At 36.1% G+C, this 25,070-nt stretch overlaps 1 protein-coding gene across 2 annotated transcripts in view; it reads right to left on the reverse strand.

The window, feature by feature from the left end:
* PLA2G4A (phospholipase A2 group IVA) overlaps positions 1 to 25,070 on the reverse strand; it is a 164,623-nt gene that overhangs the window by 36,543 nt on the left and 103,010 nt on the right. Inside the window, exons 8-12 of one of the 2 annotated variants that reach the window (XM_061185608.1) lie at positions 18,402 to 18,538; positions 9,143 to 9,365; positions 8,110 to 8,224; positions 2,123 to 2,260; positions 1,942 to 2,034 (exon numbers count right to left, since the gene is read on the reverse strand). In XM_061185608.1, coding sequence (XP_061041591.1) covers positions 1,942 to 2,034; positions 2,123 to 2,260; positions 8,110 to 8,224; positions 9,143 to 9,365; positions 18,402 to 18,538 — 706 coding nt within the window. The remainder of the gene's footprint in view (positions 1 to 1,941; positions 2,035 to 2,122; positions 2,261 to 8,109; positions 8,225 to 9,142; positions 9,366 to 18,401; positions 18,539 to 25,070) is intronic. The other variant, XM_061185609.1, reaches the window with a different exon arrangement.

Genomic DNA, 25,070 nt, shown 5'->3' on the forward strand with positions numbered 1-25,070 from the left:
ACCAAACAAAAACCACCTTTGAACACCACTTTAAGAGGTAGACTTTAGTCGGCCAGTGGATGAAAGGGTCACCAGGAGTCCTCAGATTCCCCTCAGTCACCACTCTGGTCTCATTTCTGGAAACCCTTACCTAATCTGAGGTAACACGCATCCTGCTGGCCGGTGGTTCTCAAGGACACACTATTCCCCTTAAGTCTGACACACAGAGAAAGTAAATAAGCTGCCAAACCACTGGTCTCAAAGGGGATGTCTCACAACAAAGAATATTCAAGACTATTGAGTATAAACATTCTCCTTTTCCTTGGCCGTCAGCCATTGTCTCATCCACCTTCAGATGTGTTATTTCAGTCCTATTCTCTTCCTGCCTTAGAAGGAAAAAGCAGCAAACCCTGGGTTTATCTGGATTATTTAACAGAGAAGAACACAGAGGAGCAAGCCTCATAAGAGGTGGTACTTCTGTTCTTTTTCTCTTCTTTTTTTCTGAACTCTTCCCATCTTAGAGAAGAGTTAGTTATTCCCACAAAGTTAGAGTTGAGAACAGGTTATTCATCTGGGATATAATGTTCATTAAAATAAATCAAGTCAGAGCTTTTCAGCATTATGCACTTTGCCTTTCAGTTACCCTTAAGAGCATGTGGCTCTGTAGTTAAGGTCAGAGAACACTCAAAAGTTCCACCAACCTTGGCTGCTTATTCACTGAGTGATGCTCGGAGGACAGGAGCAAGTTCAAGGACAAAGTGCCTTTTTGGTTGTTTTTATTTTTATATTAAAATCTTTGGCTCTATTGCAATCATAAGATCACTTCTCCATTATTTACTAAGAACTACCCCCAAATATTAAGGACTATAGCAAGTTACTGCACTTAATATAAATATCACATATCTAAAATCAACTCTCACAGGAAGAGTGATTATACTACTTATAAGCCAATTTGTAGTGCATTAATTAAAGTACAATTGTATTTTTGTTTTGCATATAAAGTTTAATTAAATAAACTGTGTCTGCAATAACTGAGGATGGCTTGTCAGAAAAATCCTACAGTAAGTTTTTTCCATGCAAGTATTCTTCAGATAAATTGATTGTTGAGAAAGTCATTTATGCTGTTCTGTTAACTCTGTCCTCAAATAAATGTGTGATACTTCACACACAGAGAAGAGGTAGTAGGTAGGTAGTATGCTGATAATCTACAGGACCCTTCTCCCCAGCCTCAGCTAGGCTGGCCCCAAATTCAAATTTAGCATCTCCCTGCTCCATCCCACCGCCAGTCAAAATAGCCATAAAAAATTTAGTGTTGGTTGAGCTACAGATGGCAAGACATTTAGGAGATACTGAATGCATGTTTTGTTTTGTTTACTTTAAATCAAATTTATTCATTAAAGAAAACATATGTTTCTATGGTATAAATATTATAACAAATGAATACTGCTGGTCCTCAATTGAGTTCATCTACTTTTTCAAGCTTTGTAAATATTATTTTTAATTTATTGTGGGCTAGTGAGTTAGATTTAAAGAAAATCATTGGTGTTAATTTATTAGATGTGATTTGAAACATTTTTTCCATCATTTTTGGTATGAATAAGCTGTGAGAAGTGAGGTAGTATTTAAGAGGTAAATGAACTGACAAGCATGAATTTAAGTGTTATACTGCGTTCAATTGTTGTTGAATCTAATCTTCAAAAAGCTACCCTTACTGATAAAAGGAGTACAGATCTTCCTCAAATTACAATGGGGTTATGTCCCAATAAACCCACTGTAAATTGAAAATTTTGCAAGATGCACATGCATTGAATACATCTAATCTACTGAACACCACAGCTTAGCCTAGCCTACTTTAGAACAATTACAATCTTTATGATGATTTAATTTTCTCTCAACATACGTGTTAATGAAATTTACCAATATAGTGTAATTATTATCAATGTAAGCATGTTTTTACAATACCTAGTTCTTCTTCCATTGTGGAACCTTTACTTTGTGAGCCAGAAACTCCCAAGACTCTGTTGAACAATATAGAAAAGGCACTCCCCCAGACACCTAAAATAAAGCAAAAACAGAGAATAACTTAGAATGCACCAAGATTTAAAACAGTCAAACAAACTCATGGCAGATTTTTATCACTTACCCATTAAGAAATGCAAGGGGTTTTCTTCATATTTCTTTACAACTGTTCCCATAAAAAATTTACTTCCAAATAAGTCAGGAGCCATAAAAGTACCATATTTAGCCATGCCAATCTCATATGGACTAAATTCAACCCAATCTGAAATCATTTTAAAAAATGCAATCCATTAATAGGGAAACACTACGGAGATGTGCACAAAGTTTACTTCAACATTGTCATGATTATTCTCATTCATTTATTTAAAATATTCTTAAAAAATTAACCAAATGCCTATTATGCACATGGCACTGTATAGGAGAAGTTGGGAGGGGAAAGCTTACCGATGAATAAAATGAGAACACAGAGGATCCCTTAATTTGCACAAATTGAATACCTTTTCACCTTTAAAAACTCATACATCTTTTATAAAGTCCATCTTAATTCTAAAAAAGGGAAAATTTTAGACTCTGTTTTAAAACTGCTGGCTCAGATGTTTAAAATCTGTGCAATTTTGGGTAGATTACTTGTATTCTCTGTGTTTTAGTTCCTTAATCTGTAAAATGTGAATAAAATCAGTAGATAGTGTGTAGAATTGTTGTGAAGATCTAACGAGTTAAGAAACTTAAAGAACTTAGAAGAGGACATAGCACATTCTAATCACTCAATAAATAGTAGCCCCTATTATATTTCATGTATTCCTGTGGCTATAACTATGCCTAATAATTATCTGAATCTTAATCTATCCAAAAAGAATTCCTGGTTTTTGACTCCCATTTCCTTGCCAATCTTTGTCTTCCCCTGTTTGGTAAATGGTACTACTTTTCATATATTCATACCACTATCCATACTTTAGAATTATTCTTGATGGTCCTCTTTCTCTTATATCTCAAATACAAAAAATCAAGTTCTGTAGGCTCCATCATCAGATGTGGTTAGAAGCGGGCTACTTATCCATTTGTTCACCGTGACCATACTGGTACAAGCTGCCATACTCTCTCCTGGATCTCCACAATCGCCTCTTAAAACTTTCTCTATTCCCCTACTATCTTGTTGATATCCTGTAGCCAGATGGATTTTTAAAAATATAAATCACACCACACCAGTGCCAGCTGAAAGCTTTCCAATGGCTTCCCATTACACTGAAAATAAAAACATGGCCGAGAAGTCCTCATGATGGTCTGGCTTATGCGCCTTGTCTGACTACATATCTTAACGAATCTCCTATCACATTTTGTCTTACTTATTCCACTTCAGCCACACACTTTCTTAATGTTCCTCCAAGAGACCAAGCTCATTCCTATCTCACAGCCTTATGCTTGCTATTCCCTTCTGTAACCATAAGGCTTGCTCCTTCCTAACTTTAGTTCAAAGTCTTTGTTGACCATCTTCTATGGAGTCCCACTACCATGCACCCCTGCCTAACCCCAAGCTCTCTGTCTGCCTTTATTTTTTTTTCAGTTTTTCCCTTTCTAAAATTATTGCATGCCTATAACTCTTTATCCAACAATCCAAAATCCAAATAACTCCAAAATCCACAAGTTTTTTGCTATTCATTTGGTAGTAAAACCTGACCTGAACTCATTTAGCAGAAAAACCAGTCTTGAAAAGATGTGAGGCTTAATCTTTAGATATCCCATGGAATGTGAATATCAATACATTCCATTGGAGAAATCACTCTATTTGATTATAAGATCCCAGTGGGGGTATTATGTAATATATAGTATATTTTTTAACTTCAAAATCTAAAATATTCTGAATTTTAAAACATCTGTCCTCAAAGTTTTGGAAAAGGAATTGTGGATATGTATATATTTATTATTTACTCAATAGTATAGGTTAGAACATTCTACTTTTGTGAAACAAGTTATAAAATCACAATTGTGATGAGAACACATTATAATTCATTTCACATCAAAGCCAAATGGTGCATATACCCTTCATGACAAAGTGGTGTGTTTTATAATGACTTACATGGAGTTAGTGAGACATGACTAGCAATGAATCAGAGGCCATTAGGAAAATTTCTATATCACTGTGAGTAATTTCTTATCTCTGAATTTAACACCCCTCTCCAGGGTACTAAAGCGTAAAGACCTCCTGGTTCCTACTTCTCTAGCAATCTCTTCTTGATTAATGTTGTGGTTTGTGTACACAGTAATGAGAGACATTCTCAAGAGGTAGATTTGCTCTCTAATCCTCACTGAAGAACTCACTACGATACTTTGACTACTATTTCTCTGCTGCTGATTCCTACATTTCAAACTTGAACCTCTCTCCTGAGCCTCCATCTACTCATTTCCATCCTCTTGTTGTGCACTTAAGCTTGAGTTTGCTGTCATCACATCCTGCTACACTTGCCTGGAAAGGAGCTCATCACCTTGCTTCCCAGTCTAGCTTACCTGTTTCTGTAAACCACGCTACCACCGCCCAGAAAAAAAATTTTTCTTAACTGAAATCACTCTTAAACCCACTTACATCAAATCCATCCATCACACATTTCACTGGCAACCTTTAAGCTTTTCACATCCATCTTCTTCTCTCTTTCCTTATCAGTTTCTCCCTAGTTTCAGGACCTTATTTAAAGAAACACAGTAATATCACTGTTTCCGGTTTCCTTCTTACCAATCTACCCATATGAATCACCAAAATACTTTTTTTCAAAAACACTATTTAAATAATTTTATTGCCCTACCAAAAATCATTAAGTATTTCCCATTATCAAAACTGAATAAAAACATTTCTGTCTGGAATTCAAAGCTTTCTATAACTTGGCACTAATGGTTTTCCCAAATATACCACTACTCTTCACCAGTTCACACATGAGACCAAGGCTAGTGTCTCTTTACTGCTCCCCAAAATATACCTTTGGCTTCCCTTCTGAACATTTTCTTATACTGTTCACACAAAGTTGACTTTTCACCCCCAATTGATAGATCTTTCCAAGTTCAACTTAAATCTGAGTTCCATCACCCTCATGAAGTCTTTCTTATGACTATACTAAATCTCTAATATCTTACAACTTATGTCAGTTCTATATACTCTAAAAGATAGTAGTATTCTATGTGTATGGCTTACTAATTTTTCATGTTTTATTTTTGTCTCGTTAATGAGACTATAGACTTCTTGAGGAAGTACTATATTTTTACTTCTATAGTGTCTGTTAAAGAACTTAACATGATGTTAAGTCTATAAATTATGCTCAGTAAATGCAATTTACTGACCAATGGAAACTTTAAAATGAAAGTTTGAAATCCTACTAGAAATGTAGTGAAGTGGAGGAACCAAAAATATGTAACCATTTAAACAACTAATATTTATGTGTTTAAAGTCTTCAAAAGGGGAAAGTGTTTAAAACTTTTCTAAGAGGGAAGATAAACATTCTCTGGTATTGTTGAAGTAAAGTTGATAAAACTTCTGTAAGGTAATTTGGGTCTTTGACTTTTTATAATATAATTCAAATAATATTTTAACTTTTTTTTCTTGAATATCCATTTTAATCTAAGCAAATTTAAAGGCATAAAGTATAGACATGTCTCCTTTTTCTTTTTCCCCAATAACTCAAGCTACCAAACACTCATAACATGCCCCTTTGAATGTCTTATCTGGGTACAAGATCAACATAACTAACGTTTGATGGTTTTGTCCAACTCTGTTGGAAGAAACAGCTTGAACCTCTTCATCATAGAAACTTAACAATGAAGGTTAATGGGGTTTCTCTCATCTCGGTAACAATATTGAAATTAGGCAGTTGGCCCAAATCAGACACATCCAGGTTGAAAGACTACTAACTGCACATAAAACAGCCGTTTCTCACCCTAGATGAATCCAAAATATTCACTAGCTGGAAATATTATTTATTCTTTAATTATTGTAGTCAGATTTTCTCTTGAGAATGGCTGCTGGCTAAAACTTCAGAATAGAAGGAGACAACTGTGAAAATGCCGTTAACAATCGTAACAGTAACAATGAAACTATTATATTTTTATGTCCCTTTATCATATTCAGTATTATCCCTATCTCATGCAGTTGGCTTAATAGTTCTGTATGATAAAACTGATGTTTATTAATATCCTTCTTTTTAATAATGAGGAAAATAATAATCAGAGAGATTAAATGACCCATCCAAGGTATTTCAGCTTAGAAGTAAGACAAGGCTTCCAAATTAGTTTAATGCTTGTTTAACTAAATCATAATGCTTCTGGGCTAAAAGAAGCCTTGTTTGGCTATGCACAAATTTGACTGGCATGCTAGTGGTATTTACCAACCAATTTCCAAGCATTCCAAGACCTCATAAGACAATAGCTATGGGAAAGCAAAAATAAAACAAAACAAAACCACCAACAAGAAAAAAACAATTTATCATGGCCCTTACTTTTCATATATGATAGAATCTTAACTCTCCCTATGAACTCCATCACAAAGTGTGGTTCCTCATTGCTGCTGAGTATGCCATGGTTATCCGACACTCTTACTGCATGCCTGAACCCCCCATCCAAGAATTAAATTTGCCTTTCATATACAAATTCTATTCATCTTCAGACCTTTGACTCTTCTCATACAGCTTTCATAGAACACTCCACATTGTTAAGATTTATTGAAACTTGATTTGGGCCTGCAATTGTTTTAAGTACTTTACATACTTTACCTCATTTATTTAGCAAAATACTATAAGGAGAGTCTCATCCTCATTTAACAGATGAGAAAACTGAGGCTAAAAGGTGTCACACAACTTGGTCAAGGAAACGGTGCATAGTAACATTCTGTTCACTCTTGTGCTTTAACTTCTTTAATAACTATTGTAAATTTCTCAAACATACTATCAGGTCTTACAGAAAAATGGCAATATACTGTGGAGGGGAGGGGAGTTCATGCTCAGCACCTGGCATACTACATTCTACATCATCAGTAATCAGAGAAGCCAATATTTTTATAAAAAGAACAAAGTATTTCAAGACCAATTCTCAGCTCTGCTACTTACTTTCTATGTGGCAATGTGCAAATCACTGAATCTTTCTGAGGTCTTATTTTATTTTTTTCTGTGAAGCAGAGCTAAAAATACCTCCTTCCCTCCCTGGGTTGTAGTAAATATTGAATAAGACAATAAATATGATAAGTGCTTTCTGAACCATAAGCATGAGAAACATTTTAGCCAAGATAATTGATAAACACTTGTTGAATGAATGAATTCCATGTGCACTGCTTTTATAAACTATTCAAAATTCTTGCTTGACAGTAGTCGGTTGAAGAAAAAGTGAGACTTGGTAAAACTGCAAAAGAATTCTAGATATAAATCTAGTAATTACATGCCATTCAAAATGATTTTTTTAAGCTCATGGTGTGACTGATGTCACTGAGATACTTTTCCTAAAAATACAGTGAACCCTACTAGCCACAGTCAGAAATTCTACCACACTGCAGACTTGGACTGGCAGTGGTCCGGAGAAGTAGGACGTCACATACTTTTAGAGCACCCAACAAGAAACAGAGCTACAGAAGAAATAAATGTTTACCTCTGAGATTTAACAAAATGAGGCATTTTGTTCACCAGCTGCCACAAGTACAGACTAGTACTTTTAAGGTGCTGAATTATAAAAATTAGAATAGTGTTTTGAATGATAAACAGATATCATGTTACCCAATTTAATGAGCAGATAAGCAGCAAACAAAAATATATGCCTTGCCTAAAAGCCCTAGGCATAGTATTTTGTTAAAAATCCTTGAGAAATGAATAATTAAAATTGAATATTGATTATATTCATGATTTACTTTTATATCTTCTTTCCCACTAATTTGAATGAAGATATACTAGTAACTAGTTTCATAGGATAGTCCCTACAACTAGAAAATCATCTAGCTTAAAATATTCTTATATTTTCAAAAGTTTTTATGTTACAGAAAATATATTAAAATAAGCAACTAAAATTGCTTATGATCTTCCTCTAAAGAAAATCATTAGAAACCACAGTTCAAAGTTTCCAGGAAATGTTTTGCAAGAGGAAATTCCATACCTGCAAACATCAGCTCTGAGACATCGGGTTTGACATGGAGACAGGTGAAAAGAGGCAAAGGGCACTGTCCAGTATTGACTTTTTCCTTCAAACTACTCAAGGTAGTGTTCAGTCTCTGTCCACAGAAGAAAGAAAAGGTTTTACATATACAAACAGACACAGATTTTTAAAAACTATGTAAAATAGTACTTCTAATCAAGACACAAAATTTTTGTAATAAAAATAGTCTTATGACTTCTAGGAACCTCTGATCCTGAAAAACAACAAAAAGTAAGCTCTATGGAGGTAATTACCTTCATTCTAAAAAGAGCTATACGTCTCGGGACTATGTCGATGTTTGGCAGCTAGGGAGCCCAGAAGGAATTGAGCCCCCAGATTCCCTGGCACAAACTCTACCCGCCCTGTTTCATGTTCAGATAAAATGTCGCTCTGTTGTCATGTGTCGAATGGGTTTCTTCCATGTGATTCACTCCTTTTTTTTCCTGACTCTCTCCAGGCAAGCTCCATTCTTCTTCTGCTATTTAAATATTACTTGTATTCACCTCTTTATCTAAAAAGATTGCTATTTGGGCAGAATGGGCAGTTAAGGGTTAAAATGTGTATTTTTCCAAAGAAAAGGAATACAAAAGTATTTCCCTATATATCAAAACTGACACGTAGGGAGTTCCCTGGCAGTCCAGGGTTTAGGACTCTGCGCTCTCACTGCCGAGGGCTCGGGTTCAATCCCTGGTCGCGGAACTAAGATCCCGCAAGCCGCGCGGTGTGGCCAAAAAAAAAAAAAAAAACAAAAACAACAACAAAACTGACACATAGTTAGAATAAATTAGTAAGCTGGTAAGAACTAATGTAATGTAGAATGAAACGTATTATAGAAGAGTTATGTCTGGCAGGGAGTATGTACTCAGTACATGTTGATAGGATAAGGTGAGTCAACTGACTTTTACAAAATGTATCGTATTTTGTTTTATTTAAAACATTACGATATACGTGGTCTTCTTGTATTAAAAGGATTGTAGACTGAGCCAAGGCTTACATTGTGAATTAGTGTTTCTCCTATTAACATCCCAAAGACATCAGTAAAGGTGACAGGTTGTCCAGAGCTTTTCTTCTTCCATAAAGACTCAACGTATCTTTTAATTTTCTGTGGTGTGAGAAGTAAAAGAGGGTTGTGGCTAACACTTTTCATTAGCTCTTCGTTAATCTCCTCTGGCCCTTTCTCTGGAAAATCAGGGTGAGAATATAAAGTTGACATGTACCTGTAAAGAAAACAAAAGACAATCAGTAACGACAAAGGGCATCACACAGTAAGTAGTCTCCAAAGAAAGCAGTCATCTTTGTCATCAGAAAATGAAAGAATAATAGAAATAGTTGGTTAACTAATTTTCTGATTGCAGATATTAACTCATTTAAGGAAAGGATGCAACAATCAGAATATAGCTGGTCTACAATGGAAGTAAAGGAGAGGTCTCAGAGGAAACACTGGACTTCTCCTGCACAGTCCAGAGGAGAGGATGCCCTATTGGGCCAACTCTTCATTGTCTAGTCTCCAGGAATGGGTATCCCTATCAGACCATCAGAGACTGACGACACAACACACTGAGAGCCATGTAAATAAATTGACTTGCTGGATAAAATACTAGCCAAGCAATTTGATAATTTGACTTTCCATTATGATTATCTATAGGTAGAAAATGTGCTGTGCAAACAATTGTGAATGCCTAATTCTCCTGACAATTGTGTGTGTGTTGTTGTTTTTTTTAATTGTCCATTGGCCAACTAGACAGAATCCCAAGCCTTGCCAACTGTAGGTCTCAGAATTTCTGAGCATACAAATCTAATGGTGAAATCATGGAGAGGAGTAGGTCTGAAAGATAAATGCTTTCTTGTTAAAATTCTTGGCCAACAGCCATCTGGCCACTTCTAGTGATGCTGGAAATCACCATATGCCTTGGTATTTGACATTTAGACAGTAAACATTAAGTTATGATCCTCCCGGGAACCAATATCTCTAATATTGTAGCTCTCAAACTAAATATTAATTATTAGTTTACTTATCTGTCTCCCCTAATTAGTTGTGACCATCTGCAAGGAAAACTTTGCTTATTTATCTTTTTTAGTCTCAATGATTAGCAAATGCCTAGTATACGACAAGCACAGTATATTGAACTGTTGAACTGAGAGCACAAAGTAATGAAAGAAATACTCTACCACTTCACCCAACCAAAGAGAATGTAGCACATATTTAAATCTCCTGTCTCCCTGACATTCATATCAAAATGCCACCATAGTGATTTATCTTCCCTTCATGGAGGGGAGAAAACTAACTGTTATTGAGTCTTGGAATGTTCTAGGCCTGTGCTGGCTAATTGCTCATAAGCTGTTGTCTTGAAGACTTGTGATAGCTTTCAATTCTTCTATTTTAAAGATAAGCAGAGGACTGATGAATTTAAATAACATGTTCATGGAAGCAACCTAAGTGTCCATCAACAGATAAATGGATAAAGAAGATGTGGCACATATATACAATGGAATATTACTCAGCCATAAAAAGAAACGAAATTGAGTTATTTGTAGTGAGGTGGATGGACCTAGAGTCTGTCATACAGAGTGAAGTAAGTCAGAAAGAGAAAAACAAATACCGTATGCTAACACATATATATGGAATCTAAAAAAAAAAAAAGGTCATGAAGAACCTAGGGGCAAGACGGGAATAAAGACACAGACTTACTAGAGAATGGACTTGAGGATATGGGGAGGGGGAAGGGTAAGCTGTGACAAAGTGATAGAGTGGCATGGACATATATACACTACCAAACATAAAATAGATAGCTAGTGGGAAGCAGCCACATAGCACAGGGAGATCAGCTCGGTACTTTGTGACCACCTAGAGGGGTGGGATAGGGAGGGTGAGAGGGAGGGAGATGCAAGAGGGAAGAGATATGGGAACATATGTATATGTATAACTGATTCACTTTGTTATAAAGCAGAAACTAACACACCATTGTAAAGCAATTATACTCCAATAAAGATGTTAAAACAAAAAAAACTATCACAGAAAAAATAAATAATAATAAATAAATAAATAACATGCTCACAGTTACCCAATTAATAATAGAACTCGAATTTAAAATCTGTTCTCTCCCCTGATAGCCTTTATTTTTTAAAAATCTTTAAAGTAAGATTTTAGTTCTTAGACACCAAACTACTCCCACTAAACATTAAATTAGAATTTCTTGTTGGATTCAGAGTTCTTTAGAGACAAACTGAGAATAATTAAAACTTAACAAATGAAGAGTGATGACAGACCTAAAATGGAACACATGCTCTGCAAAAAAAATTAAACACTCTTAAAAGATTTTTATTATATAAACTGGATTCTTAACATTTCTCACAACATGAGATAATGATAAATCAGATAGACTTACTCTGAACTCAAGCCTGGTATAATCACCAAATATCTATTAAAAATACAGCTGAGATTGCTAGAAAGATGCAGAGTCCATCCATTCCTATAGTTATTCCAAGGTCTACCACATGATTCATCTAGATGAACAAAGATCTGATTCTGGACCTCATCATGCTTTTCAATAAATGCACACATTGGTGTAATGATATTGGTTTACATTTAAGGATACAATAAAAATGGGAAAATAAAACTTCTTTTTGAATCTCTAAGTGATCAGTTCTGGAACTATTCAGGATATGTTTCATTCTTTATGAGTACATTAAGAAATTCTTTACTGGTCTTAGTATCAAGAATAATTTCTACATCCATGGATCATTGGCTTGCCCTCAACTTATTAAAAATGTGCATTATATAACTGTGCATAGTTTGGATTTTGCCTTGAATTCTAGAAACCTGAAACCAAAGTTTGTGTCTCATGCCTCCCAAAGCTACAGGTTATAGCATGAACTTTTAATCTAGTTTCTAGTTTTATACATATATATATTACACACACACAAACATATACTTTTTTCCACTTCTATCTTTATTGTATGCAATCCAGTTTTACTTTATTATTAAGATACATCAAATCTTTTCCTTAATGAAGCAGGATAAAAATAAGGAAAAGAATCAAACAAACAATGTCAGCAGAAATCAATTTAGCCACAGAATTTTTTTTTTAAGGTAGGTGAAGAGGAAATGATACGATCATTCTGCTATTGGAAGTTGTCATTTCTAACTGTTCAGCAGAATGATGTAATTACTCACATCTCATTCACGTTATTTAAGACTTCTCTTCTCCATCTATATTTAGTTGGTCTTTAAAATGAATCAATGTATGATTCTAACAAGTACCTCAGCCTCATGGATTTCCTCCAGCAAGATCTGGAGGCTCCTCTTTTCTCTTCCCTTCCTCCCAATGTTCGCCATTGGATCTAGACTAAGAAAATCCTTCCTCTGAGGTTCAGAGATTGCTCAAAACCTAGGAATCTGTGCCACAGTTTCAGAGGTCAAGTGTATATGCATGTCAGTCCAATTCTCTCTTTTTTGCTCCATGTAGAACGGTAGCAGTCCATTTCTGCTCTCTAAAGGTTGAAGTAAACTCATTCACTTGGGGAGTCTCTCTCTCCCCCTTTCTCTCTTTCTTTCCCTCCCATGAAGCAGTTGGCTCGAGTATACAAGCCCTATGGAAAGACAGAAAGACCTAGAATACCTCAACCATTTGCATTGGGGCTAAGGTTCTCTGCTTGTTCAGCATTTATGAGCCCATTTTCCTTAGAAGTAACAAGTGTGAGCTGGACAGACATTTCATGACATCATTATGGTGACATCTAAGACTTGGATTTTGGCTTTGGTGACAGCTAAAGATGGAATAGCAGGCAATGGTCAGTTTTCCTTAAATTGCTTTTTTTGCTTTTTGTTTGTTTGTTTGTTTCTTTGATTGCACCAAGGCAGAATTCAGCTACCATGAGCTTCTGTGGACATATTACCATCTAAAGCACACAAGCATCAACTCTGTAGTTAAGTCTTAATTTTCATCTCTTCACCAATAAGTGACTCCCAATTATACCAATCAAGTTTCAAAAACTAAGTGTCTTAGACATAGCAGGGCGTCTATAAATAATTATTGAATGAAAGGGTCTTCAATTTATTTCTCTATAAATCTGAAAATATTCACCTCTAACTTTTCAATATATTTATATGATGGGACACCTCATTCTCTCCATATGAATGTATTTTAGGCTAAGTACAAAGTTAAAAAAAAAACCTTTAAATTATGCCAGAGAACAAGGAATTCTCAGTTCACTTCCTCCCTCCAAATCACAGAGTCAAAGTTTTAAAATATCAGTGTCTGGCTCCTACAAAAAAGGACCTTCCTAATCAGAATCTTCAGGGGTAAACATTTAGAATTTCTCTGCTTAAAAAAGTGCCAGAAGTGATTCTCATATGCAATAAAGGTTTGGAATGTCTTAACAAGACCCTCAACATTGTGAAGCAAATATCCTGAAATCCTAAAGAAATTCCTAGATTAGTTTTTCCCCAAAATGTAGTTACTTATGCAAGGCTTCATTTAGTCATTAAACACGTGACAAGTGGGAGAGGTTCGTTAGCACAGTCTTCACCTCAAACAACATATTTTCTCTAACATAATCTTGATCTTTTAGCCTATCATTTCTTACAGGCCAGCTCCTATTAAAATTGGTTCATTTTCCAATGTCCCACGAATTCTTCAGATGTTAAACTGAAAGTTTTCATTCTTGAATTCTTTTTTATAGCTTAATGAATTGGGTCCCATTGCCTATAGACACAGAGCTGCTCTCATTTCTCTTTAGACGGTAATGTCATACAAACACAGCAGTCGAAATCCAATAGCCCTGTGACACCACAAATGAACAGCTGTGCTGAGGAAGACAGCTGTGCTCACTGAGCGAAAGAACACAGGATTACTGTCACTAGTTCACTCAGGCCAGTTCTCCTGCTTGGCTAATTCTTACATTTAATGAATAACAACTATCATCCAAAAATAATTTCAGAAATAATTATCATAAAGATAGTAGCAATTATAAGAAAAGCTTTGTCTTACATAAAATTCTCTTTTGTGATCACAGAAAACTTTACGGGAGGTCCAAGCCTTCTCCAGATATTTCCGTATTACCTAATTTGTGCCAGGTAATGGTCATGTATCTGCAGAATATAAAAACTTATACAACACAAGAGTGTACTTTCTTTTTCCAAGTGTTTCCGAATTCCTTCCTTTGAACTTTCTACCTTCTCACCTATACTGTTTGAGAGAAAATTGTTAATATGAATCATCCTGACCACCTCTTATTTTGTCTCAGGAAGTGTCTCTTTTCTCCATGGTTAATAGCTTCACTTGTGCTTTTTATCTTGTCCTGTCCTGTCTCTGCCCGAATCTCTTTATATCCAAGATCCATCTATTTCTTTATCTTCCATCTATCCCTCTATACTATTTCCTTCACCTCAGACTTCTACAAAAATGCTCTAGTTTTTTATATTCTGAAAACAAAATAAAACAAAAACATTTCCTGGGTCCTATATTCCCCGTCTTGAAATAACAGATGGCTCCTACTAAGGTTCACATTCCCACCTTTCTTTCTTTCATCTCCTATTCATTTCTTATTTGTAATTTCATGATCAAAAGTGCCCTTCACTTACTTTATCTAGTAATTTTCGCTAAAACCATGAAATCTCCAAACCCAGTTCTAAGCGAAGCTTCTCATAGATTTTTCCTCTATTAAAATACCCACTACTTTGTGAAGCACTCCCATGCTTGACCTCTGCAAATACATCTTCCCTTGATTCTCTTCTCTGATGGCTACTTTGCATTGTCCATTAGGGTTTTCTTTCTCCCTTCCTTCTTCCCTTCCTTCCTTCCTCTCTTTCTTTCCTTCCTTCCTGCCTTCTTTCTTTCTTTCTTTCTTTCTTTCTTTCTTTCTTTCTTTCTTTCTTTCTTTCTTTCTTTCTTTCTCTCTTTCTTTCTTTCTTTTCCTTTCTTTCTTTCTTTCTTTCTTTCTTTCCTCCCTCCCTCCCTCCCTTCTTTCTTTCTCTTTCTTTCTTTCTTTTTCTTTCTTTCTTTCTCTTTCTTTCTTTCTTTCTTTCCTCCCTCCCTCCCTCCCTCCCTTCTTTCTTTCTCTTTCTTTCTTTCTTTCTTTCTTTCTTTCTTTCTTTCTTTCTTTCCTTCCTTCCTTCCTTCCTTCCTTCCTTCCTTCCTTCCTTCCTTCCTTCTTTCTTTCTTTCTTTCTTTCTTTCTTTCTTTCTTTCTTTCTTTCTTTCTTTCTTTCTTTCTTTCTTTCTTTCTTTCTTTCTTTCTTTCTTTCTTTCTTTCTTTCTTTCTTTCTTTCTTTCTTCTTTCTCTCTTTCTCTCTTTCTTTCTTTCTTCCAGTAAGTTTTTGGATGTTTTGAAGAACTACAAATTAAATTATTGATGGTAATAACTGAAGTGGTAGAAATTGGTGAAATTACCAAGGGAAGGGAGGATGTGTTGATATAATAGAACAAAAGGGAGGTCCTGGAGGAAAGCTCATTTTAAGGAGAAAAGTAGTGGAAGTAGAAAAGACAGCTATGAGGAGAGAGCAATCAGAGAGGATGGGCGGGGGGAAGGCATGGTAGGAGGGTTTTGAAAGAGGGACAATTGAATGTGTGAAATATCTCAACTCCCAACTTCATCCTCCCTGACTCCCCCCAAAAGTTGAGGAGAATAAGAACTTCAAAAGACACCATTATATTTGGAAATTATGTGGCCTCTTGGTGAAAAATGATTGTAGGATTTTAGGAGTACATGGATTTTAAGGAAATAGAATAACTGAGAAAAGGCTTCAGCTCAGTGTTTTGTGACCACCTAAAGGGGTGGGATAGGGAGGGTGGGAGGGAGACACAAGAGAGAGGGGATATGGGTATATATGTATATGTATAGCTGATTCACTTTGTTATACAGCAGAAACTAAAACACCATTGTAAAGCAATTATACTCCAATAAAGATGTTAAAAAAAAAAAGAGATAGGCTAATTCTAAAGTCAACTTCCTGCAACATTAAAATGTATACATTTAAAAAAAAAACAGAAAAGGCTAACCTTTGAGGAAATTAGACACTGAAGGATAGAGCAGGAATTTAAGGTGGCCTATAGTACTTAAATGATTGGCCTGTAACATCTAAAATTCTCTTAATTACATTTTGTAGGACTTGTTTTCAGAACCCTGACAGGGGATCTTAGATGTTTTCCCAAATCTATAACCAAAGCAATGACTGCAGCTCTAATTAAACACAAATATACACTATTACACCACTAAAATAGCACTCAAGGACTGGTCTTTCTTTGTTAGATGAATTTAAGGAAGCAAGCTTCTTGCAATGTATTAGTCAGTGATGGACCACAGGGATCTAAAAATCAGTGAATACAGATAAAGAAAACTACCTGAAGAGTAATAATAAAATGCTTGAACAGGTGAATTAATCTAAGCGTCCAAGTTTTTCCATCACATTCATATTACTCATTAAACAGGCAGGTGCATGCTCTTTCCTTCAAGGGGAAGAATAATGATGGGCTACACCTTTCTTTCAAAAAAGACAAATCATTTTGAGAGTACATACAAAGAAGGTGGCAACCATGGTTCTAAGTTTTTGTTTTTTAGCTAAAGAATCTGGTTCAAAATATTTAAGAAACTATAGACTCTTTAAATGTGAATCTCTATGTAGAACAGGGGTCCCCAACCCCTGGGCCGCTGACCGTTAGGAACCGGGCCACGCAGCAGGAGGTGAGCATTAGGCGAGCGAGTGAAGCTTCATCTGCCTCTCCCCATCGCTGGCATTACCTCCTGGACCATCTCCCCCCCAATGGAAAAATTGTCTTCCATGAAACCGGTCCCTGGTGCCAAAAAGCTTCGGGACCACTGATGTAGAATATATAGCTGTCCAAGAGAAGGTTCTGGTTTAGTTGAAAGAACCTAGAGTAGGGGATCGAAATCCTAAGTCTATATGTTGGCTCTGCTAGTGATCTTGGACAAATCACTTGCCTTCTGAATCATATTTTCTTTACTTGAAAGATGAAGAAACTCATAGCCATCTCACAGGATGAGAAGACACAGAAATTTTAAAATATAGACATATATAATATATATTATTATATATATTGTAATTATATGATATATACTTATATAATACATATGTTATATATTTATATATAATATTATAAAAGATAAGTTTGGGCTTCCCTGGTGGCGCAGTGGTTGAGAGTCTGCCTGCTAATGCAGGGGACATGGGTTCGAGCCCTGGTCTGGGAAGATCCCACATGCCGCGGAGCAACTAGGCCCGTGAGCCACAACTACTGAGCCTGCACGTCTGGAGCCTGTGCTCCGCAACGAGAGGCCGCGATAGTGAGAGGCCCGCGCACCGCGATGAAGAGTGGCCCCCGCTTGCCGCAACTAGAGGAAGCCCTCGCGCAGAAACGAAGACCCAACACAGCCAAATAAATAAATAAATAAATAAATAATTAAAGGTGCTAATAATTAAAAAAAAAAAAAAAAGATAAGTTTTACCATGGCTGAGTGACTAAAAGGCCTTATAAGCCAATATCAGAAGTTCTATGATAAGGTGATACTTTTATTTGAGACATCTAAGCAAGGACTAAATATTTGATTTTCAATGTGCTTATGTGAGGTAAGCAAACCAAAAAGTACATAATATTGTCTTTGAAAATGTTTTATAAATATATTCTTGAAAATGCAAATCTACAGTATACAAATATTATACATGCAGATGCTTTAACTCTGTCTCCAAATTTAGCTGAGCTTAGATACATTTAAAGGATTAATTTCATAATTAGATATAAATCAGTGAAATTTATTGCATTTCTTCATTCAAAAGTTGTTTCCTTCTTCTGTATACTAAGGTATCTTGCATTTCATTCTGTTTGCCTTAAAGAAGAAAATGAATACCTAGTGAATCATGTAGACTTAGACATAATCGCTGCAAGATTACAAATCAGTAAGTTATAGGAAGATTAAATTACTTATGGGCGGAGTATGTTATTCCACTTCTGAGATATTTCTATAGAATAATTTCAATTGATCTTTTTTTTGTTTTATGTTTAACTACATTTTAAGTCACAAACGGGCTTAAAGGGAGAAAACTTATGACAACAGTCATCATTAGGTATGAATTTGCCTTAAAAAATATTTTTAAGAAACAAATTACTGCATCAAGCTGGAATATTTTAGTAATTTGAAGTTAATGTCAATTTTCTAAATCCTCATTTCTTTTCTAAGTTTCAGGTAGATAAACGTTAAGCATTTAGGATGATAAAACTAAGATTTAAAATGTATACTAACCATGTAGATCCAGAAAGACCAGCAATGTAGGTAGCGCAATCTAAAATGCCTGATTCATACAGTGCCTTCATCACACCGGAGAATCCTACCATGGCTCGGAATCCCCCGCCTGAGCCCAGTATGGCCACCACAGGCACCTGGAATGGTGAAACACAGAGATCATTTGTAAAGTAAAATCATAAAATATGTCATTTTCATTTCAGTTTTTCTATGTCCCACATTTGGTAACAAAGAATTGTAAGTTCACTCATACCTTGACAATATCTAACTGTTAAAAAAGAAGAAAATAATGTTTCATTTAAGAAAATCAAGAATCAATGTCTATTAGAAAGCAGACATTATTAAAAGAGCCAACTAACCCTGTTTGATAACAACAACAATAGCAACAACAATCCTTTATATTTGCTTGACTACTTGCAGTTTGGGGCTTGCTTTTGGGTGTAGTTTTTTTTTATTTGATCCTCTCGAAATTGCTGTAAAATGAGCAAAAAAGTATTTGCTCATTTTTCAGAGGGAAGTTCTGAAAGGATGTTATTACTTGTATAAGATCTATTAGCTGGTAATCTGCAGTTGAGTAAGCACCTTGCCTTCTTGGTCCAGAATTCTTAGCACTCCTTTATGCTGACCCATTTCAAAAATATGCTATTATTTAAGCCATCAAAAAGAACTTAATGAACTACAAAAAAACCTACAAAATTTATTTCTTCATTCTTTAATTCATTCATCAGTCTGATTAAGTGGTCTCTATGTTTCAAGTATCCCCAGGGTGGATCTGGGGAATATAGTTAATTTAAGTGAGGCAGAAATGTAATAATAATTAAGACAACAAGAAACACAGGAATAGATGATATTCATTGAGCTCTTATTATCTGGTAGGAACTGTTAGTATTTTACAGAAATTGTCTTATTTAATCTTCACAAAATCACTATGAGGTTTCCATTTTACAGATGAGGAAACCAATGCACTTAAAACCAAGACCTTGAAAACTTTTTCAGGGTTATGCAACCAATAAGTAGCAGAGTTGAGTCAAGAGTCAAACCCCAGGCTCCTGGTAGTACACCTTACCAAAGTCAAGTGCTACAGGCTGGCAGTACGTGAGGTCTAGAAGATGTGGTCAATTTCAATCAGAGGGATTGGAGTGGTGGAGAAAGTTTCACAGACAAAGAAGAAACCTGAGCTTGATGTTAAAGATGCACAGTTATTCCACAGGGAGAGATGAGGGCAGGGAAGGTGGCTGTTCTGGAGATGGGAGCATAATAAGCCAATGAAGAGTTTTTGCAGTAAAATAGGCTGTCTGTAACGTGACTGAAATGCAAGGGTGTTTCTTTGAAGAGGGAGATATTGTCATTTTCCTTGTGGTCCTGAACCATTATTGCCTAAGAGAGCTGGTTGTTTCCCTATACCCAGCAGTTCTCAAAGTGTGCATAGTTTTTAGGGGGTCCACAAGGTCAAAACTATTTTCATAATAGCAGGAAGATCTTATCTTCCTTTTTTTCATTCTCATTCTCTCATGAGTGTACAAAGGAGTTTTTCAGAGACTACATGATGTGTGATATAGCAACATTTGAATTTAAAAGCAGATATGAGAATACACCTGCATTGTGTTCCCAGCACTTGGATCCTGACTCTTGGGTGTCACTCACCAATGTGATAAATATATATATATACACACACACAGAATCATTATTTTAGAACTAAAAAGATGAAAAAGGCTATAGAATTCTTTCATAGAGAAAGGGAAGTCTCTAGAGGTTAGGTCTTATTGGAGGTAGAACAGTGACTAGCAGGACACCTAGCACTAATTTCCAAATTCAGGGCTCTTCTCTAATACTCAGTGGCCATCAAATCAGATGCAAATTGAAGACCTCATTAATGAAAACACAGTCTACCAGTTCAGTGCAATGCAGCAATTTAAATGGCTTTGAACCTGTGGATGTTCAGATGAACAGAATGCTCTCAAACATAGTTTTAAAATTGTAAATAAAGTAAAATATATAAGTTCTTAAAAACTTCTATGGAGAGGGAGGAAAGCTAAGATAGGAAACTAAAGTGGGTTATAAAGTGGGTGAATGGAGTATAATATAATATTAATATTAAGAGTAGATGTAAGGAAGCCAGATTAGAAATTAGGAGAAGGAGGAGGGATTTCGATTAGGCCTTGAATGAAGGGTTGAGTTTATAGGCAATACAATAATAGTGATGATAATAATAATAGTAAACCATTTATTGTTACTATGTGCCAAACACTGGGCCTAAGGTCAGGCCAAGATAGGCACAAATAAGAAAGGGTATGTGATTTTGAGATGAAAAGACCAGCCTTCTTATTGTAGCAGGAGTATACTAGGGAGTTGGGAAAAATAAGACTACGAAGGGCTTTAAGGGGAAAAGAAGTCAGAGGGGATTTTAAGCCTGTTGATTTGGTTACTTGCAACACTAACATTAAACCCAATACAAGTCAGGTAGTTCAGAGTAAAAAAATTCATAGTAACAGATTATACTGTTTCATTTCAACATATAACACACAACCTGTGCTATTGTTCAGAGAGAGATTTCATAAGAGAAGTTGGAAAATTGAACATAAAACCTCTTTAATCCTGAGAAAACAACTCCCCAGATGTCCTTCTTCATGTGCCAGTAGCCCAACACATACTTATGGATGACTATTTTATGTTAGGAATTTTCTGGAAACAGCCACTTATTAAACCGGGATTCATGTGTTATGTAACCCATTGTTTTCATTATTGCTTTACACTAATTCTTAAAGAGGGTTTTCAGGTAAGATATTTAAGTCAGAAATTTGGGTTGCTATCAGATGAAAGAAAGTGTCATACTATTTGTATATAAAAATTGAATAATGAAATAATTGAATGATTGTATAGATTATAATTTATCCTTTATTTACTGCACATGAATTAATCTGTTTTTATGCATCATTTAATTTTCACAACTCTATGAGATATATATTATTACCATTTTATATGTATAATTACTGGTCTATTTCCTTTTTTTTTTTTTTTTGCTTGCAGGATCTTAGTTCCCCAACCAGGGATTGAACCCAGGCCCCAGGAGTGAAAGCCCGGAATCCTAACCACTAGGCCATCAGGGAACTCTCTATTACCATTTTAAAGATAAAGGAACTGAAACACAAAGAAGATAATTTTTCCGCTGTCTCAAATCTAAAAAGTGGTATCTTGTGGATTTAAAGCCGGATCTGTCAGACTCCAAAGCTTTTAATTCACTCTGCTCCATTCTGTCTCTGAAAGCTTCCCCTACAACTAGGGGGACCTAGGTAAAGAAAATCCTCTTTGGACTCTTTACTTATATGTAAAAATATTGGGTAGAATTAATGAATTTGAAGCTTTTTGCTACTGGTAGCATTCTAGATTCTATAACTCATACAGAATATGAATTATTAAACTATAAAATTATAAATTTTTATTAACTATAAAAAAGAAAGGGAAATTAGACTTATGAAGAAAATTTATTTCATTTAATCCTCTCATCCCTCATTGGGAGATTGGGATTGACATATATACACTAATATGTATAAAAGAGATAAGTAATAAGAACCTGCTGTATAAAAAATAAATAAAATTCAAAAACAAAAAATCTTCTCACCCCTCAAAAATCATTATTATTTTCACATCTCAGAAGAGGAGGCATGGAGTGCCCACATATAATACCTTGCTCACAACCAGATTGCTGATAACCAGGATGTGAGCTGAGGTGTCACTGACATATAATTCATACTCTTTCCTTTTCCCCATTATTCAGAAAGAAAAGAGTAATCTTTATTGAGAGAAACCATTTGATATTTAGCTAAATTACATTTCAGATTCATGTATCACTTCAGATGATAGCACAATGTTATGCAATAAATAGACTAACTTTGGATGTTTTAATAGTGATAGTTATTCTGAAATAACTTTCAAAGAATAACTGAGGACTTATAAGGTGCAGCTGTTAGTCCGGGCTTTAAATCTAAAAAAATCAAACAAATTAAAGTTGCCAAGAGTTTCTAGGTTATATTTAGACTTAAGTGCACCAATATTTGTGTATAAATGATATCAATGAACATTTCTCATACTTCTCTCATACGATTACAGGAAATGAATTTTTATTTACCAAAGACGCTGTGTTTTGATTAAATTATCTTCATGCATTGGCTTGCAGATATTATTAATTTCCTCCCTCACAAAAGAAAATTCTAAAGTGCTCAAGGATTTTTTTTAATGTTTTCATAGATTTTAAGTTCTGACAATTATATAAAGACTTTTGCCTCCCTGGTTCCTGTATTAGTCAGGGTTCTCCAGAGAAATGGAACCAATAGGTAGGTAGATACATAGGAAGGTAGGCTACCTATCTATCTATGGAACTGGATCACACAGGTGTGAAGAATGACAAGTAGAAATTTGCAGTATGGGACAGCAGCCTCCAAACTCTGGAGAGTCAATAATGCAGTTTTAGTCCAAACACCAGCAGGCAGAGACCCAGGAGAGCTGATGCCTCAGATGAAGTCCAAGGGTAGTCTGCTGGAGAGTTCCCTCTTGCTTGGTGAGGTTGGTCTTTTTGTTCTACTCAGGCCTTTGACTGATTAGATTGGGGCCCACCCACATTATAGACGACAACCTGATTACGTAAATTTCACTGACTTAAATATTAATTGCATCAAAAAACATCCTCCAAGTTGATGCAAATTGACCATCACAAGTCCACCCCTTCTCAACTCAGCAGCCATATACATCTCCTTCAACCATACTTAATATCCAAAGAAAGACAATAACAAGGTCATACTCCTGGCTAACATGATACAGATATCCTGTGTACAACTGGAAATGCACTAATCCTTTCCCCAGAAAAGGATACAAAGTCCTTAAACAATGCTTATTCTTCTCATTGATACTTCATAACTTAAATATGAATCTGTTTTTGTATTTCTGTGTATACATGCACACACACACACACACACAAACATATTCATAACAAACTAAGGAAGAAATACTCATGGCAAATACAGTCTCATTTCTGTAATTGGTCATCTGGTCATAGCTGGTATTTATAACTACCTTCTTTCACTATCCATTCTGTATTTTCTTTGCCTTCAACAAGCACCTCAGCTGGTGAGTAACCAAACCTTCATTCCTGAAGGGTCTGGGTCATTAGTAGTCCTTCCTGGATTGGGTTCTTATAGTTTTCCATTGACTTAACTCATGGCATGATAATACTATGAGACACCACAGAGGATCTCTTGTATTCCAGACATACTCTTCATTACCTCCACCTTAGAGGAGTAGTCCAATCTCCCTTTAATAGTCAGAATCAACCACCCCAGCCAAGAGAGTAGCTCCCTTCTTTGCCTGTTGGTTCAGAGGCATGAGGAGCCAAAAAAGGTCAGGCAGCAGTATTAAATTACAGTTCAGTAGAATCATTGCTCCACTTCTGGTGGAAGCATTCCTTCCTTCAGAACTAAGACCTCTAAGTCAGAAGACTATAAGGTCACACAGACAGGAAACAAATATTTTGCTAGTGGGTCACTAGGGGTAATAGTGAGTGGTGCCACTCCCACTTCCACTCTTGGACCCATGAATCCTGGGGATAAAGAGCACCAATATTGGATGCTGAGTCAGAGCATTTACAGCCTCCTGGAAAACCGTGTTCCAGCCCTGCAGGATATTGCCACAGAGCTCGCACTATAACTGAGTCTTCAAAAGGTATTCTACCATTCTATCAAGCTAGTTACTTCATGATGGTGGAGAACATGGTAAGGCTGGTAAATTCCATTGCCATACTTCATTCGCTGTGAAGTGAGTTCCTTGATCAGAATGCTGTGTGGAATATTGTGACTAAGGCATTTTATATATCTATAGATGGTAGTTTTGGCAGAATCCTTGAGTGCAGGGAAGGCAAATCTGCATCCAGAATAAGTGTTTATTCAGGTAAAAACAAAGCATGCCCCTTCCAGGATGGCAGAAGTCCAGTGTAATCAATCTGCCACCAGGTAGCTGACTGATGACCCATAGGAATGCTGCTATATTGGGGACTCAGTGTTACTGGGGACTCTGATGCTGGCCAATTGAGTACTCAGCAGCTGCTGTAACCAGCTCAGCCTTGGCGAATGGAAGACCACGTTGCTGAGCCCTGCAGCTGTCCTCTTTCAGGTGGTGCCTAAATAGTGTGTACAATCACCTCTAACAAGGCCCAAGTTTTCTCTCCTTTTGTCAACTGATTATAGAGATCTCCCCCATGAGGCTCTGGGTGGAGGATGGGAAAGAGAAGGCAGTGTAACAGGAATGGGGAACATGGACATTTGGGCCACTTCTTCATGGAACTTATTTGTATCTTCAGGGCCTGTTCAGCCCAATTTCATATACTCCACTTCCATCTGATGATGGAGTGCATCTGTGCACACCCAATTTTATGGCTTGGTGGGTCAGATAACATGATGGTCAGCTCAGGTCACGTGATAACTTGGTCACCCATGGTTAAGCATTCAATCTCTACTATGGCCCAGTAAGCAGGCCAAAAGCTATTTTTCAAAGGACGGTAGTTATCCACAGAGGATGGTAAGGCCTAGCACCAAAGGTGCCTATGCTGCAATTCACCTACCACAGCATCCCTATCTGCCACACACACTTCAAGCATCAATGGATCTGAATGGTCATATGGCC

The sequence above is a fragment of the Eubalaena glacialis genome, chromosome 3 (genome assembly GCF_028564815.1).
Source record: "Eubalaena glacialis isolate mEubGla1 chromosome 3, mEubGla1.1.hap2.+ XY, whole genome shotgun sequence".
Classification (NCBI taxonomy): Eukaryota; Metazoa; Chordata; class Mammalia; order Artiodactyla; family Balaenidae; genus Eubalaena; species Eubalaena glacialis.